The sequence below is a fragment of the Gallus gallus genome, chromosome 4 (genome assembly GCF_016699485.2).
Source record: "Gallus gallus isolate bGalGal1 chromosome 4, bGalGal1.mat.broiler.GRCg7b, whole genome shotgun sequence".
NCBI classification, from domain to species: domain Eukaryota; kingdom Metazoa; phylum Chordata; class Aves; order Galliformes; family Phasianidae; genus Gallus; species Gallus gallus.
The window spans coordinates 68,301,810-68,314,848 of NC_052535.1; the positions used below are offsets into that span (position 1 = coordinate 68,301,810).

The 13,039-nt window shown below is 44.2% G+C and overlaps 1 protein-coding gene across 29 annotated transcripts in view; it reads left to right on the plus strand.

Annotated features, from left to right (window-relative positions):
* Positions 1-13,039, plus strand: part of APBB2 (amyloid beta precursor protein binding family B member 2) — a 166,520-nt gene that overhangs the window by 138,549 nt on the left and 14,932 nt on the right. For 17 of the 29 annotated variants that reach the window (XM_046940891.1, XM_046940892.1, XM_046940896.1 and 14 more), the window contains one exon: positions 11,038-11,043. The exons of 8 other annotated variants lie outside the window; for them this stretch is intronic. In XM_046940891.1, the coding sequence (XP_046796847.1) occupies positions 11,038-11,043 (6 nt within the window). Of the gene's footprint in view, positions 1-2,369; positions 2,608-2,641; positions 2,877-11,037; positions 11,044-13,039 lie in introns of those variants that run through there. 4 more of the 29 variants (XM_046940901.1, XM_004936104.5, XM_004936105.5 and 1 more) reach the window with 4 other exon arrangements.

Genomic DNA, 13,039 nt, shown 5'->3' on the forward strand with positions numbered 1-13,039 from the left:
AAAGGTGCACTGATTGTAAGTATCACGCACCAAAACGTCAAAACCAACACAGGATTAAAAATTAGTCCCAGGTTCATTTACTGGATAGCAAACTTGAAGCTTCAAGCCTGGGATGTAGTGTTAATTGTCCTCGTTTTTACATATTTCCAGAGTTCTATTGGATCTCTTTTCTTGTACTGAAGGAAGGTTCAGGAAGCGGTGGTTCTCTACTATGAACTCTTTTAGCATATTAAAATAGTGAAATTTGGCTTCCCTCTTTGGAAGCTTTCAAGTTGGTGTCTAACATTGTCTCACAAGCGCTGTCACTTGGCCAGCTGGAAAACTACCATATCCTGTAGTATTGTGGTCATTGAGAAAGAAGGAGGCGAACAGGGTAGTTGTCAACAGCTATTAGATTAATTATCTTCATTTTCAAGGTTAAAAAGCTATGTGGAATGCATAATGGGACCGATGATATTTACTACATATACCTTACAGCATTTAGCCACTTTCAAGTGCTGTTTTGCTTGTCCATGAAAATGCCACTTTCCTTCCCCACAAATGAGGTTCTGTATTTAAGTCAAGGCATTCAAGAACTTATTTAATTCAGTGCCAAAATTACTACATGGCTTTGAATTCTTGTGAGTGCTGGGCATCCAGCACATCCAGGAAAGGAGGAGTTGGATCTGTTTCTTCTTAGACAGCATCAACAGATTTGTTTATTAAATTCCAGCCTGTTAGTCCCATGGAAATCAATGGAAAGCTTTCAGGACAGCACAGGTTTCCACTCCAGCATAATTCATCCTGCCAAATCTTGTGCATGGCACACAGGAAGGAAGGAAAGAGTCTCACTGGACTCTCAGGGTATATTTAGGCTGTGAACAAACATCCTGCTCCAAGTGCATCTGCACAGCTGGAAGCATCGACTGCCAGCAAACTGTCCTTGACTGCTTGTCACCCTCTCCTGTCTGCTGCTAGGAATTCCCATGGTTGTGTTCCCTGCCCTGCTTTTCAGCTCAGCCACTGCAAAGAGACAGGTGGTGTACATTAGCCATATTGGCTCCTTGTCCATGTGGAAGACAGGGCGTGATTCCAGGAGCAGCTCCGTGGGCACATGTGAAGGAGAGTCTCTCAAATGGAGAAGAGTGCTGAGCAGGGACGTGACCCACCCCTGTGTCCAGGAGGCAAACAGCTCAAGAGCTGCGGTGTTGTGGCTGTGAGTGCTCACTGAATGCCCCTGGATGGGACTTAATCTGCTCATCCTCTGGCTGCTGCCATAGCCAGACAGCAGGAGCCACAATGTTGGCATTGCCACAGGATGCTGGAGCCATTTGTTCCCTCAGCTCCCAGAGGTGTGCGTGGGGGCACCGACTTTTTTCTTTCATGTTTGCCGAAAGAAAATAAAAGCTGGAGCTTGAGGACATTGCTTTTACTGGTGAGGGGTCTGGAGCACAGGCTTTAGGAGGAGCGGCTGAAGGAGCTGGGATTGTTCAGTCTGGAGAGGAGGAGGCTCAGGGGAGACCTTATTGCTCTCTATAACTACCTGAAGGGAGGTTGTAGTGAGCTGGGGGTCGGCCTCTTCTCTCAAGTGACTAGTGATAGGACTAGAGGGAATGGCTTCAAGCTGCACCAGGGAAGATTCAGGCTGGACGTTAGGAAATACTGCTTCTCTGAAAGGGTGGTCAGGCACTGGAATGGGCTGCCCAGAGAGGTGGTGGAGTCACCGAGCCTGGAGGTGTTCAAAGAGCGTTTGGATGTTGTGTTGAGGGACATGGTTTAGCGGGAACCATTGGTGATGGGTGAATGGTTGGACTGGGTGATCCTGTGGGTCTTTTCCAACCTTGGTGATTCTATGATTCTACTTTACCATTAGAGCAAAGCAACCCCTCTACATTAAAATTATCATTACTGCATGTGTCACGCGGTTTGGGAGATCGAATTATTTGGGGTGTTTGTTGTAGATCAAGGATAAATCACCCTTCTAGCATAAGCAGGTGTAATTTCATTGAAGCAAACACTGTTGTAGTCCTGCCCGAATTCTTGAATCTGGCAGCATATCCTGTCTGCCTTTTAAAGAGACTCCCCTGCCTGCAGTCAGCTGGAGTCACGTTGCAAACGCGTTGCTCTGCTTGGGGAAAACTGGGAGGGGAAGAGTCCTGCGTACTTTAGCTTCCCCCAAACACTGCTTCTGTTGGAGTGAATTGCTGTGGGAAGTTGGCAGGCTGGAAATACACCGCGTATCGGTGAAGCCACCGTGCAGGGGGAGGAGAGGGCCCGCTTGGCAGGTCAGAGCGTGCAAATGGTGAATCCAGAGGGAAGGGAGGAGAAGACACACCCACCTCGGTGGAGCCGTGCCCTTCGGGAAGCACCCGGAGGCTCCCAGCTGGAGCGGGAGCACAAGGCGTGCACAGCCCGTCAGGAGCGAGGAGCTGCTGGCGCGATGCTCTCCGGCTCGGCGCAGAATGAATGAGCCGCTGTTCTCGGGGCGAAGCGCGAGTGCGTGGCCGCATCGGGCGCACCGCATCAGCCAGCTCCTGGGTACGCGCTGACGGCACCGCGCAGCGCCTTGAGCTGGGGGTGGGTGGTGCGACCTGCGTGGCTTGCGTTGCTGTTGGCTACAAGAACGAGGTAAGAAACTTAAAAAGTGACACGAAAAAGCCTCAGCCCGCCCTCTCCCCGCCCTCCCCCGCCACAGGCAACAGTCTCATGGTAGGGTTAGCCTTTGTTTCTTGCTGTATTTTCAAAGCTACGGTCCGTTAGTCTAAAGCCTCTGTGCGGGTCCCTGTTGAGGCAAATCACGGCTCCTGGTGTGACAAAAGGCAAGTCAGATCTCTTTTCTCCAAGAGCTGCCACTTAAAACCTTTGGAGAGCGCCGTGGCCGGGCTGTGTGCTGAGCGGTGAGTGTTCGATGCTGCTCTCCCTCCTTTATCCCCACGCTGCTCATTTGGGCAAGGAGCAAAGTAATGGGTCCTGCTGCTTTAGGATCGTGGTGGGGGGTGCTGTGTGTTCAGCTCAAAATGACACGTTCTCAAGCTAGCTGCAGTTTACTGACTGCGTACTGACCGGTCTGATTCTGTAGAGAGTGATCATCAGCTGTTTTTACTGATAATGTTGTGTTAATAACCAAATAGATGCTGTTGTTATGAATGGCAGAAACCTTGTTTACTGAAAAAGGAGGAACCTCCTGTGTTCTTCTTCAAACAGTGCCTGGATAGTGATTTTGGTGTAATTCCCAGCTAACTTCTAGCCAGCGAGTCCAGGCTTCTTTAAACTCAGGATTGCCAATGGAGATTGTTCAGCTTGAAATCTGTGTAGAAGTCCAAAAGACTTTGAGGTTTATAAGGACAGAAGTGTTACACAGTGTGTTGGGATGCATGCATCTGAACATATATTTTGTTGAAGTGAAGCAATTAATGGCTCTTCTGACAAAAGAGGAAACTTCGTGATTTAAATGTAAGATACTGCCTCGAGGTCTCTGCTTTGCTTAATCCTATCTGTATTCATAAAGAATTTGCAGCGAGAGAAATTTCATTGATTTGCTAATTGATATATAGCTTTGAATCCTCATTATGTTGCATACTGAGGGAGGGGAAGAGAGATAAGCACATTCATCTTTTTCTTTAAACTCAGCAGCTTTGCTCTTAAATTAGGTCTCTCTTACCTTATGGAGCCACATTGCTCTCCTGTGCAGTAGTTTTTGCTTTCTTAAACGTTGCTGACTCTCGATATTTATCAGTGAAATATATGAAGTGTTCATTCTCTTAGAACTATGGCTTTGGTTATGTTTTTGTAGCTGTTGCTTCACAGTTAATGTAATTATAACAACTTGTGAGTGAGGAAAATAACATTACTTAGCCCTGGAGCATTTCTCAGTAAGAACTGGCTTATTTATTTTCATAAGGATTTAGAGGGAAGAGAAAGATCCTGTGGTTTTATTAAGTGATACCAGTTGGCTTTTTTTTTTTTAAGTGCAGATTAGTTTTCCTTTCTACGATAGTGGATGAATATAAATACATGAGATATCTCTGTGTATGAAGTTATGTTAAACACCGATCAGTCGAAATACAGATGAGGGTCAAATGAATGGTGGGGTTTAGTAGTATATTTAGTAGTATAGTTAACGAAGGTGTGTGTGCCTGTTGGATGTCTCTGCTGTTTGTCGGGTTGTGAAGAGTCTGTTGAGTGTCCTGTTCAGCAGGCTGTGCTGGTTTGCCATTGGAGTTGCCTGTGTTTCATGACATGAGGTAAAACTCTGTGTTACTGTGGACAACATTCTGATCTAATTGACATCAGAGTGCCTGATATTGATTCAGCTGCCCTGTGGAGCTTTGATTTGTGGCAGAGTGCGGACTTTGCTCCACTGTAGTTTCAAATAGGTTGAGATGGGTGAAGTCAAACCAGGTCAGAAACTTAAATTTAACAATTCTAAATCAGGGAATGTCAGTTTAGTAATAAGCATTCAGTTGAATTTCCTCTTATTAGAAAATAGCTGCTATGTTGCCGAATTTGGTTCGGTATCTGCCAAAGAAAATAACAGATTCATTTTTCTTGTTGTATCGTGCTGTAATATTAAAGTCTCCTCCACACGCTGTAAGAAGTTTCCAAATTGACATGCTAGACTATCTTTGTGGCTGAACTGAATAAGTCTTTAAAAATTAAGACAGAAAATCTAGTACCCAACTGATGGATCTCAAACGATGGTCTGGTAATTTGGGGAAGAGATGGCCTGCCATTCAGAGTTCAGTTCCTGCTGCCAGAAAAAATGTACGTTTTGCCTAAGAAGTCAAACATAACATTTCCTGAGGAGAGGGAGAGCGATGGTCTGCAGTGGGTGAGGGAAGCCCCCCAGGAGAGGAGATGCCTGGGGTGGCCATCTGCTGCGTGAAGCTATAAAGGACACATCTCTTCCAGCACAGTTGCTGTCATTTAGCGTGCACAGGTGAGGGAAACAGTGAAGAAATGGTGAAGTGCCCTGGGATTGCTCTGTGATTATTTATGGAGAGGGCTTGAGGAGCAACAAGGAACCAGCTTGCCTGTCAGGTATCGATGTGATGTCTAGCACCCAAACCATCAGTGTGATTTAAAAATTCAGAGCCTCCGGTCTTAAGAGTAGAATTCAATTCTTTCAAAATGTGAATTCATTTAATGTGGCAGGCTGCCTCTTATTTTCTTCTTAAAAATAGAACCTGACTGGGTTATTGCAGTCTTCATAATATATGAAGCAACAGAAGGCTACATGAAGCCTTCAATTTTTAAGCAGAAATCTTTGCTACCGGTGGTGAATTGCTTAAAAATTGATGGCACAATCTGGCCCCCAGCAAACAAGGGATTTCTGGAGAGGGTGCTTTGCTCTGTCCTTGTGCTGTGGTGAGAGGCACAGAAACACAAGGCCACAGTCTATTGGAATAGTCTTGATACCCTTTGGAAGGCAAAAGTCCTCAGGATCATTTATAGAAAAGGTTAAGGATTTACTGAACCCTTAGAAATATTATAAACCACTGCCAATTTCCTTTCAGTGAAAGCAGATCTATTTCCCTAATGGCATACATAAGTGGAGAACAAAATCATTCTCTAAGCAACAGAGAGACTTTCAAATACGCAAAAAATGAAGGTTGCTCCCTTCATTTGTTCATGTTGCATTGTTGAGGTCTAAGTACATTTTACATAAACATTTTGCTGCGTGGAGTGGTACTGTGCTTTGTAATCACAGACTAGGAAACCAGAGTAGCACCTCTTCTGTGCCTCGGTGGGTACGTGTGGGCAAGTATTTACAACTGTAAATAAAGAAGAAGGGCTTATGCCACACATCATTATTTCTATCCAAGTAAAAGGTGTTTAGAAATAAAATCTCCAGTACCTGAAAGCAGAGAAATTTCAGTTGGTCGTTACCACAAGAGAGGAGGCCAATGCTGACTGCTGTGCACAGTCCCACGTGAGCTGTCTGAGGACTGGAGGGCTCATGGTGGGGCTGACGTGTGGTAGCTGTATCTTTTTCTGACCTGCTCAAAAAAGCCAACTGGGGAACATGTGGTTAGCCAGACTGCAGGGGAAGCTACAGTAATGGAGATATGTAAAGTGTTAACCTCTCTACACTGTTAGCTGAGCGTGTCAGTCACAGAAGCGGTCAGGCTATAGATTTAAATTGACTCTACCAGATCCAGGGAAGTACCAATGCTTGCACATGCGGTGTCGTGCCCCTTTGCTCCAGTCTGTCTCTCTTGTGAATTGCTGCGCCCAAACTGGTTGCAGAAATTTAGGTAGGGCTTCATGAGTGTCAGGTGGAAGGTGTGGTTTGCAGAGCATGTTTTTGCCACTGAGCCACACGGATTATTCACCTGCAAGTAGAGCCTGCATTACACTTCAGCTTGCCCAGGGGTGCAACTTGCATGTTACTGCTGTGCCAAACCCAAGGTTTTTGGGGATAATTAAAAAGGAAGTGTCGATTTGGGGCTGTCCCTGGAAGCGGTGCTCCTTTCTTGCATCTCTGGACACTGGAAGGTCGTGAGCTGTTTTTCTCAGAGGTCTTGGTCTTTTTCCCTCAGAAATGAATTTCAAATGCCGCATAGCAGTCCTCACACAATTCTCAGATATCATCTTCTCACTTTATCGTCAGGCTCTGGCTTGACCCTTTTAACTCAATCAGCTTAGAAAAGAATATAGAGCACCATACTGAAGAGCTTACACAGCTGCAGTGAGGGCATTTCTGGCACTTTGAGCCATCAGTATAATCTGCCATGAAACTGAAAACTGTCCATGGCTACTTCTCAGCTTTATGGTGCATTTCTTTTGGTGGTTTTCTGTTTGTTTGTTTGTTTGTTTAAGCTTAAAGATAAATCATTCAACTCTATTTGAATTACCAGAATGTAAAGGGAACGCAGGCAAGTCGTTTTCTGTGTGAAATTAATTCATTAATTACAAAGCACTCTGTGAAGAGCTACTGGATTAATTTGAAAGCTGTAATTAACTGGTTAGAAGCAGGCTGCATCCCTGCTTGATGTGCTTGCATCCCACAGTGTGAGAGTCCTACAGCCGCGGCCCAGTCATTCCTCACAGCCTGGGGAAGCCCAGCAGCCCGACTGTTTGTATTTCTCTGTCACCTTTCTGCATTTCCTTCTCTTTTTTTCTGTGCCTTCTCCTGCAGTTGCAGTGGTGATGATTCGGTACAACTGTACATTGCTTAATGGTAGAGGAATTAACAGATTTCCCTTGAAGGGTTTGCACCAGCGGGTCATGTTTTGTGTTTAATTCTGCTACGTTCAAAATCTGCTAAGTCTAGGACGTTTCTTCTTCTCTCTTTTATTTATTTATTTTTCTTTTCCTCCTGGTACATTATTTCTAAATCGCTGAAAGGTTTTTCCAGTGAAAAGCTTTGTTCTGAGAAGTAATCACTGTCCACTTCATATAAGGCCAGTGATGAGTGCATGGAGAAACTGACTGTTCTCCTGGAAAGTTAAAATAATTTTATTATGATTATCATCACCAAATTAGCATTGAAATACAGAATGCAGTGCTGTCCGTGCTCAAACAATCTTTCAATATTTGCAGTATTGAGATCTACTTTTAACCTCTTAAATTATCAAATGTTAGCAAGAGGTATGGTGAAGTCCTTGTTGATTCTGCAAAGCCCAGTAGAAAGCCCATGAAGCTGAAGTGAAGGTTTGAGCAGGGTTTTGGTTGAGGAGATCACTACAGGTCACCACTGGGTATCGAAAAGGAGAGACTGCCAACTTCACCACCTGGAAGGAAGCAGAGCAGAGGGCCCTGGGTTATTTCTTCTTCACAATGAGATGGAGGCTCATGTTTCCATTGTAAAGTATCTGAGAATGATCATTACAGGCATATGGATACAGATCTTACATCTGACTTGGCTGCTTTCACTAGCTATCTTGTAGAGTGTGTTGGGCAGTAAAGATACACCGCTACTGTATAAATGCTGAAAACAGTAAGATGAAGGAGTCCTTAAGTAGGAAAAAAAAAATCCATTACAGGATCAGAAAGTAACTGTAACAATTATTTAAATAGCTGAATCAAGCCTTTATAGAGCAATTTGTCATCAGCTTCTCTCAGGAGCAGCCTCTGTTTTCTTTTGACAAGGAAAATAGGTCAGAGATGAATTGTGTTCTAAAAGCAACTGTATGCCAGCAGCTTCAGGAGTTGCAGCCTTTCTACTGGGAAAGTAGAAAAAAACTTGGCCTTCTGCTTAGAGCAAATGGGTGAGTCCAAGAGAAAAAGGAAGCCTGAATTTGTCCTTAAATGCAGAGGTCACAATTTAGATCTTGCAAATGAAGAAACAAACAAACAAAAAAAATTATTAAGGGGCAGGAAAAGAAATAGGTCATAAGGTTTCGTTTGAAAAAGATACGTTCATGCTTGAGGCCATTTTCTGTGTGCTGAAAACCGTGTACCCTGCTCTCTGGCAGCGGAGGATGGCAGCCAAGATGCCAGAGCAGGAGGGCAAAGTGGTTCTCCTTGCTTGCCTCAAAAAAATTAATAAATGAGCTGGGGAATTCTTGAGTACACTTTTTGTTTTGCGTGTACATTTCATGCTGTTTTTGAGAATAGTCCCAGCTCACATTGGCCATTTGCGTTCCTTATGCCTGGTGGTAGTCTCTAAGGCATCCCAAAATTTGCCATCTGTTTGCTTAGGTATGTTGGAGTTTGTGCAGAGTGTCTTACAAGTTTGATCAATGTATAATATGCACATTCTCAAGAAGTGCCAAAAGAAAAATACTACAAAATTGTTTGAAGAAAACCTGGGAGAGAGTCAATGTTGTGAAGTTTGTGGATGTTGTTGTGCTGCCTTGGTAAAACTGGGAGATGTTTATCATCAAAGCATTAATAAAACCAGAATCCTTTTGCCAAGGATGTTAATTTCTATTGGCCACCTGTGTTTACTCTTGTGACATAAATGCGTAACTTAATTGGAAGTAAGGTTAAATGAGGGAGGATAAGAATCATAACATCTAGAGCTTCAGCAGTTCTTAACGTCGTGCACTATGAGCTGTATCTGTCAAGCTTACTAATTTTGTTTTGGGGTATTGAAAAGAAATTCAATGTGTTTTTCCTCTACAGTGCAGGTACTAAAAGGGCAAATATCTCAGTAAAATGTGAATTTGTTCTCTAGGCAAATACGACAAACAGGATTAACTATGCTTGAATATTCATGTTTACTGAATGCTTTATTTTTTATCTAAAGCAATTTTAAGGGATATGTGCATGTCTGTGTGCTATGTTTCTAAGGTGTGAATATGAAATCGTAGTAGAACTCCATACTTCATAGTTTTATATTTTCCAAGTGTGAAAAATAGGATTTCTAGAGGTCCATAGAGGTCCCCTTTGCACAGATACCATCACTAGCTCAGCTCAAATGTCATTGCTGAAGTAGACACATGCTTCTCTTAAGCCTGAAGTTTCAAGCTCTCCTGTCTGTGACATGCTTTTTGTGTTGTAAAAGTGTGTTTTAAAAATACAATCCACCATTTCCTTTAAACGTTATTTAAGTGCCACCATTTGGAAAAGGCTCGTGGAGCTGGTATCCAGCAATTAAACCCTTAGCTGTGTACGTATGCATCCATGCACAGCTTCTGCTCCCACGTTGAATGGGTGCATTAGCTAATCATATGCACATTTAGTTAAAACCTGGCTTAGAAAGCCTGCTTTTATTCTGAATCTACTCATTAAGCCATTTCTAAGCAACAGATCAATATCTGTAAGCTTCACAAACTCAATGAAGTGAGATGTCTAACAGGAGTCAGCTCCCTTCCCTTCAGTGTGCCATCTTTAGTCCTGCCCTTAAGTAGGAAGGGTGATTTTTTTTTTCCACTTCATTGCTTTTTTCTCAATCAGAGCTAACTTGGATGATGTAGGATCCCACAGGTTTGTGTACTGTGCCTGAATGATGCTCAGGGGGTCACTGGAGGTGAGCTCTTACAAGAGCTGAGCTCTGTAGAGCATGGGGAAGAAGGGGAGTGGAGGATACTGTTTGCAAGGACCTGTTGGAGGGCTGGATACACAGATGTGCTTTGCAGCGGATGGCTTCTCAGCATGTCTTACTAACATACAAAGTTGTGGAAAGTAGCTCTCCTTTTGAGGATGGTGGTTACTGCCATAGGCACACCGCCGCCACCTGCATGAAGTGCTGTCCTGCTTCCAGGGAGGGCTGGGGAGAAGCAGGCAGCAGCCCATCTAATTTCCCAGCGTGGTTACCCCTTTGTGGAAATGTCATGTGAAATCACATACTGTCTTTACCTGACACCTCCGCACACGCATGATCCTGTGCCTTCCTTTGCCCCACCTGAAGCAAGGGGAGCTGTGTCCCAGCCAAGGGGCTGCAGCCCCAAGCAGTGGAGTCTGTCCCTGTCCTTCAGGAAAGGGGTGTACAGAGAGTCTGAGTTCACTGCAGTGCTTCAGGAATATGAGGGTGCCCAGATTTTGTACTTCTGCTGTCAACTCAGTGCCTGCATGGGGAGGTCACCCAGGCTGTGGCTTCTGCAGAGCATGTAGCAGCACAAGCGAACTCAGAGCCTGAGCTTGTGAAAAAGGCATTCAAAAAACTCATGTAGATCTGTATACTCCTTCAATTTAAACAGCGTGAAGTGTTCATAGCCTGAAGAATTACCTCTGTGTGTTTTCCCTTTGCTTTAAGTCGTTTGTATGTTTGTGTGCTTTAAGTAGTGCCACTTTGGAGGGAGGGTTTGTGCACTTTGTATATCCATTTATGCTTAGCCCTTACTACTTCCCTTATCTGTGTGTGATATTTTAAGCTCGATTACCTCCCAGTGCTGATATGTCCGTCCTGCCTCGCTAAACTGAGCTGATGCTCGTTGGCTTCATTGCATGTTGCCAAAAATACAAGCTTGAGAGCAACTGGATTTGACTAAAATAAGCACTGAAGGCAAATAGTAGCAGGACGCTTAGACACACTGTGCTACAAACAAATAATGAATTTTAAATGTATGGCACACTTCAGCTACTCTGTCTCATCTTTTGCTGGAACTCTGTCAGTGTGAGTGCTTTCTAACCTGCTCTTTCTCTTTCTTCATGCTTTCGTGGATTCAGAGAGAGGTAAATGATTTTCATTTTCCCGTTATTCTTTGTGTTTATCTTTCCAGCATGCACCAAACAGGGCTCCTATCAGTTTGCTTCTGAATACTGTCATTCAGAAACTCAGCTGCACTTAGGTGCATTTATGTCTCTGTCACCTTTTCAGCTTGCTATTAACAGTATTGTTAAGTCGAACTGTGTGGTTTTTTCCATATTTTAAGCCCTCAAGTTCTAGAACAATTTAAATTTACGCTATGCAGTGGATTTTGATATTGGCTTCTGGTGTTTGAGTTTAGACACGGTCATCCTGTGCCTTCTGAAATGAAGGGAGGTTCATTATAATCTCTTATTTAAGGAAAAAAAAAGCACTTATGCTAACTGCAGGGGACTTGAAGAACTAATTTTAGCAATGTTGACATTTACTTCCAATTTTTGGCATTTGATCTCTGAATGCAGCTGGGTTGGTCACTTGTCCTTGGAGTCAGATGAAAAGCTGTCACCGGCATGTTTGATTTGTTTGGGTGCACAAAGGGACCCTTTGGGATTCCTGACACCGCTTCCCGCTGGTGGGAGCACACACAGCGAGGCATTGTAGTCCCGCGCTCCGCAGCACAAGGCTGCAGCCACACCAGGGCCTCCTGCTGATAGAATCATGTCTCACGGATGTGGCGCGGGTTTTGTTTGCTCTTCTAAATTGTAAGGACTTGATGCTGGGACTGGGCGGAAGGAATGTGGCTGAGAGATGCAGGCAGACGCTCAGGTTTGCTCTGTGGAATATAATGAGAATGCTTTCCAGGCTTGACTGGTTTTTTAATCAGTTCTTTAGGCAGCATTGGCCTAGGGAAATGTTTGAACTTTCTTCATTATGGCTTTGCAATCTAATGTAGATTTCATGCATGTAGGAAGTGATGATCCTCCCAGACTAACGCTAGCAGAAGTGTGCTGCAAGCAGATTCATGGGTGGTGTCTGTGCATGATTGCTTGTTCTCTGTCTGCATAATAAAGAGCAAAGGAGAACTAGTGAGCGTTGCTTATAAAGAGATTCTCAGTGGAGAGATTAACTGTTCTAGCGCAGTCTGCTGTCTTCTTCACTGAAACGTGTAGCAGTGCTCTGAGCTCAACTTGATGTATTTCTTTAGTAAATCTTCAAATATTCCTTATAAACAGAGGCCTACGTCTTCCAATTAGATCTGGAAGATAGAAGTGTTGTTAAAAATATCTAAATACTAATTTGTCAAAATAAATGTACAGGATCTCCTGCAGAGAGGCTGTTGAGAGGTTCATAGGCGTAATAACACATCCATATATTTTAAGGAAATTTGGCATTCACAAGGAGTGCTAGACTGGCCATCCTGAGGAGTTAAACCAGCAGTCTGTGATGCTACAAAGTAGAAGCAGCAGCTGCAGTGGACTTGACACGTTGCTTCATTTGTGTGTTTTCTCCTTGAAAGTCATGCTGCGCAGGGTAGCCTCCTGCCCATGCATATTTCATTCATGTTGTGAAGCAATTAAGCAGAAAAAAATTCACCGTGGAAAATTGGTGGCAGTAAAACGTCAGTAGTCAGTGTCTCCGCTGGTTTTCATAGGATCTGTCCCTGAAGGTCTGTCTTCATTTTGGTTGTTGTAAAAACTGGGCTGAGGCCTAAGCTGCTGCTCCTCTTGTTGGCCTTGCCGTGTCTGCTCAGCAGCTGGGGAGCAGCCATGATCCACGCCTGCCCCGAGCTCAGGGCGTGCTGGGGGCCTGCAGGCATGTGCTGTGGGAGTCCTCCATGCTCCACTGGCGATGGCCTGTGCCCCTGATCTTACTCTCACCAGTGCCTTGCCAGCACTTTGAGATGGACTCTCAAGGGCAGTCTTGGTGGTGATCCCAACAAACATGATGAGCTTTCCTCCTTGTCTTGTCCGTGAAAGCAGTATGTTAGCCATGGGATCATGAGGTGAGGCTAGCAAGAAAGACTAGCATGGAACAAAAATCTTAACTCTATAGTATTTGTTGGTGCACTTTGTTGATACGGTG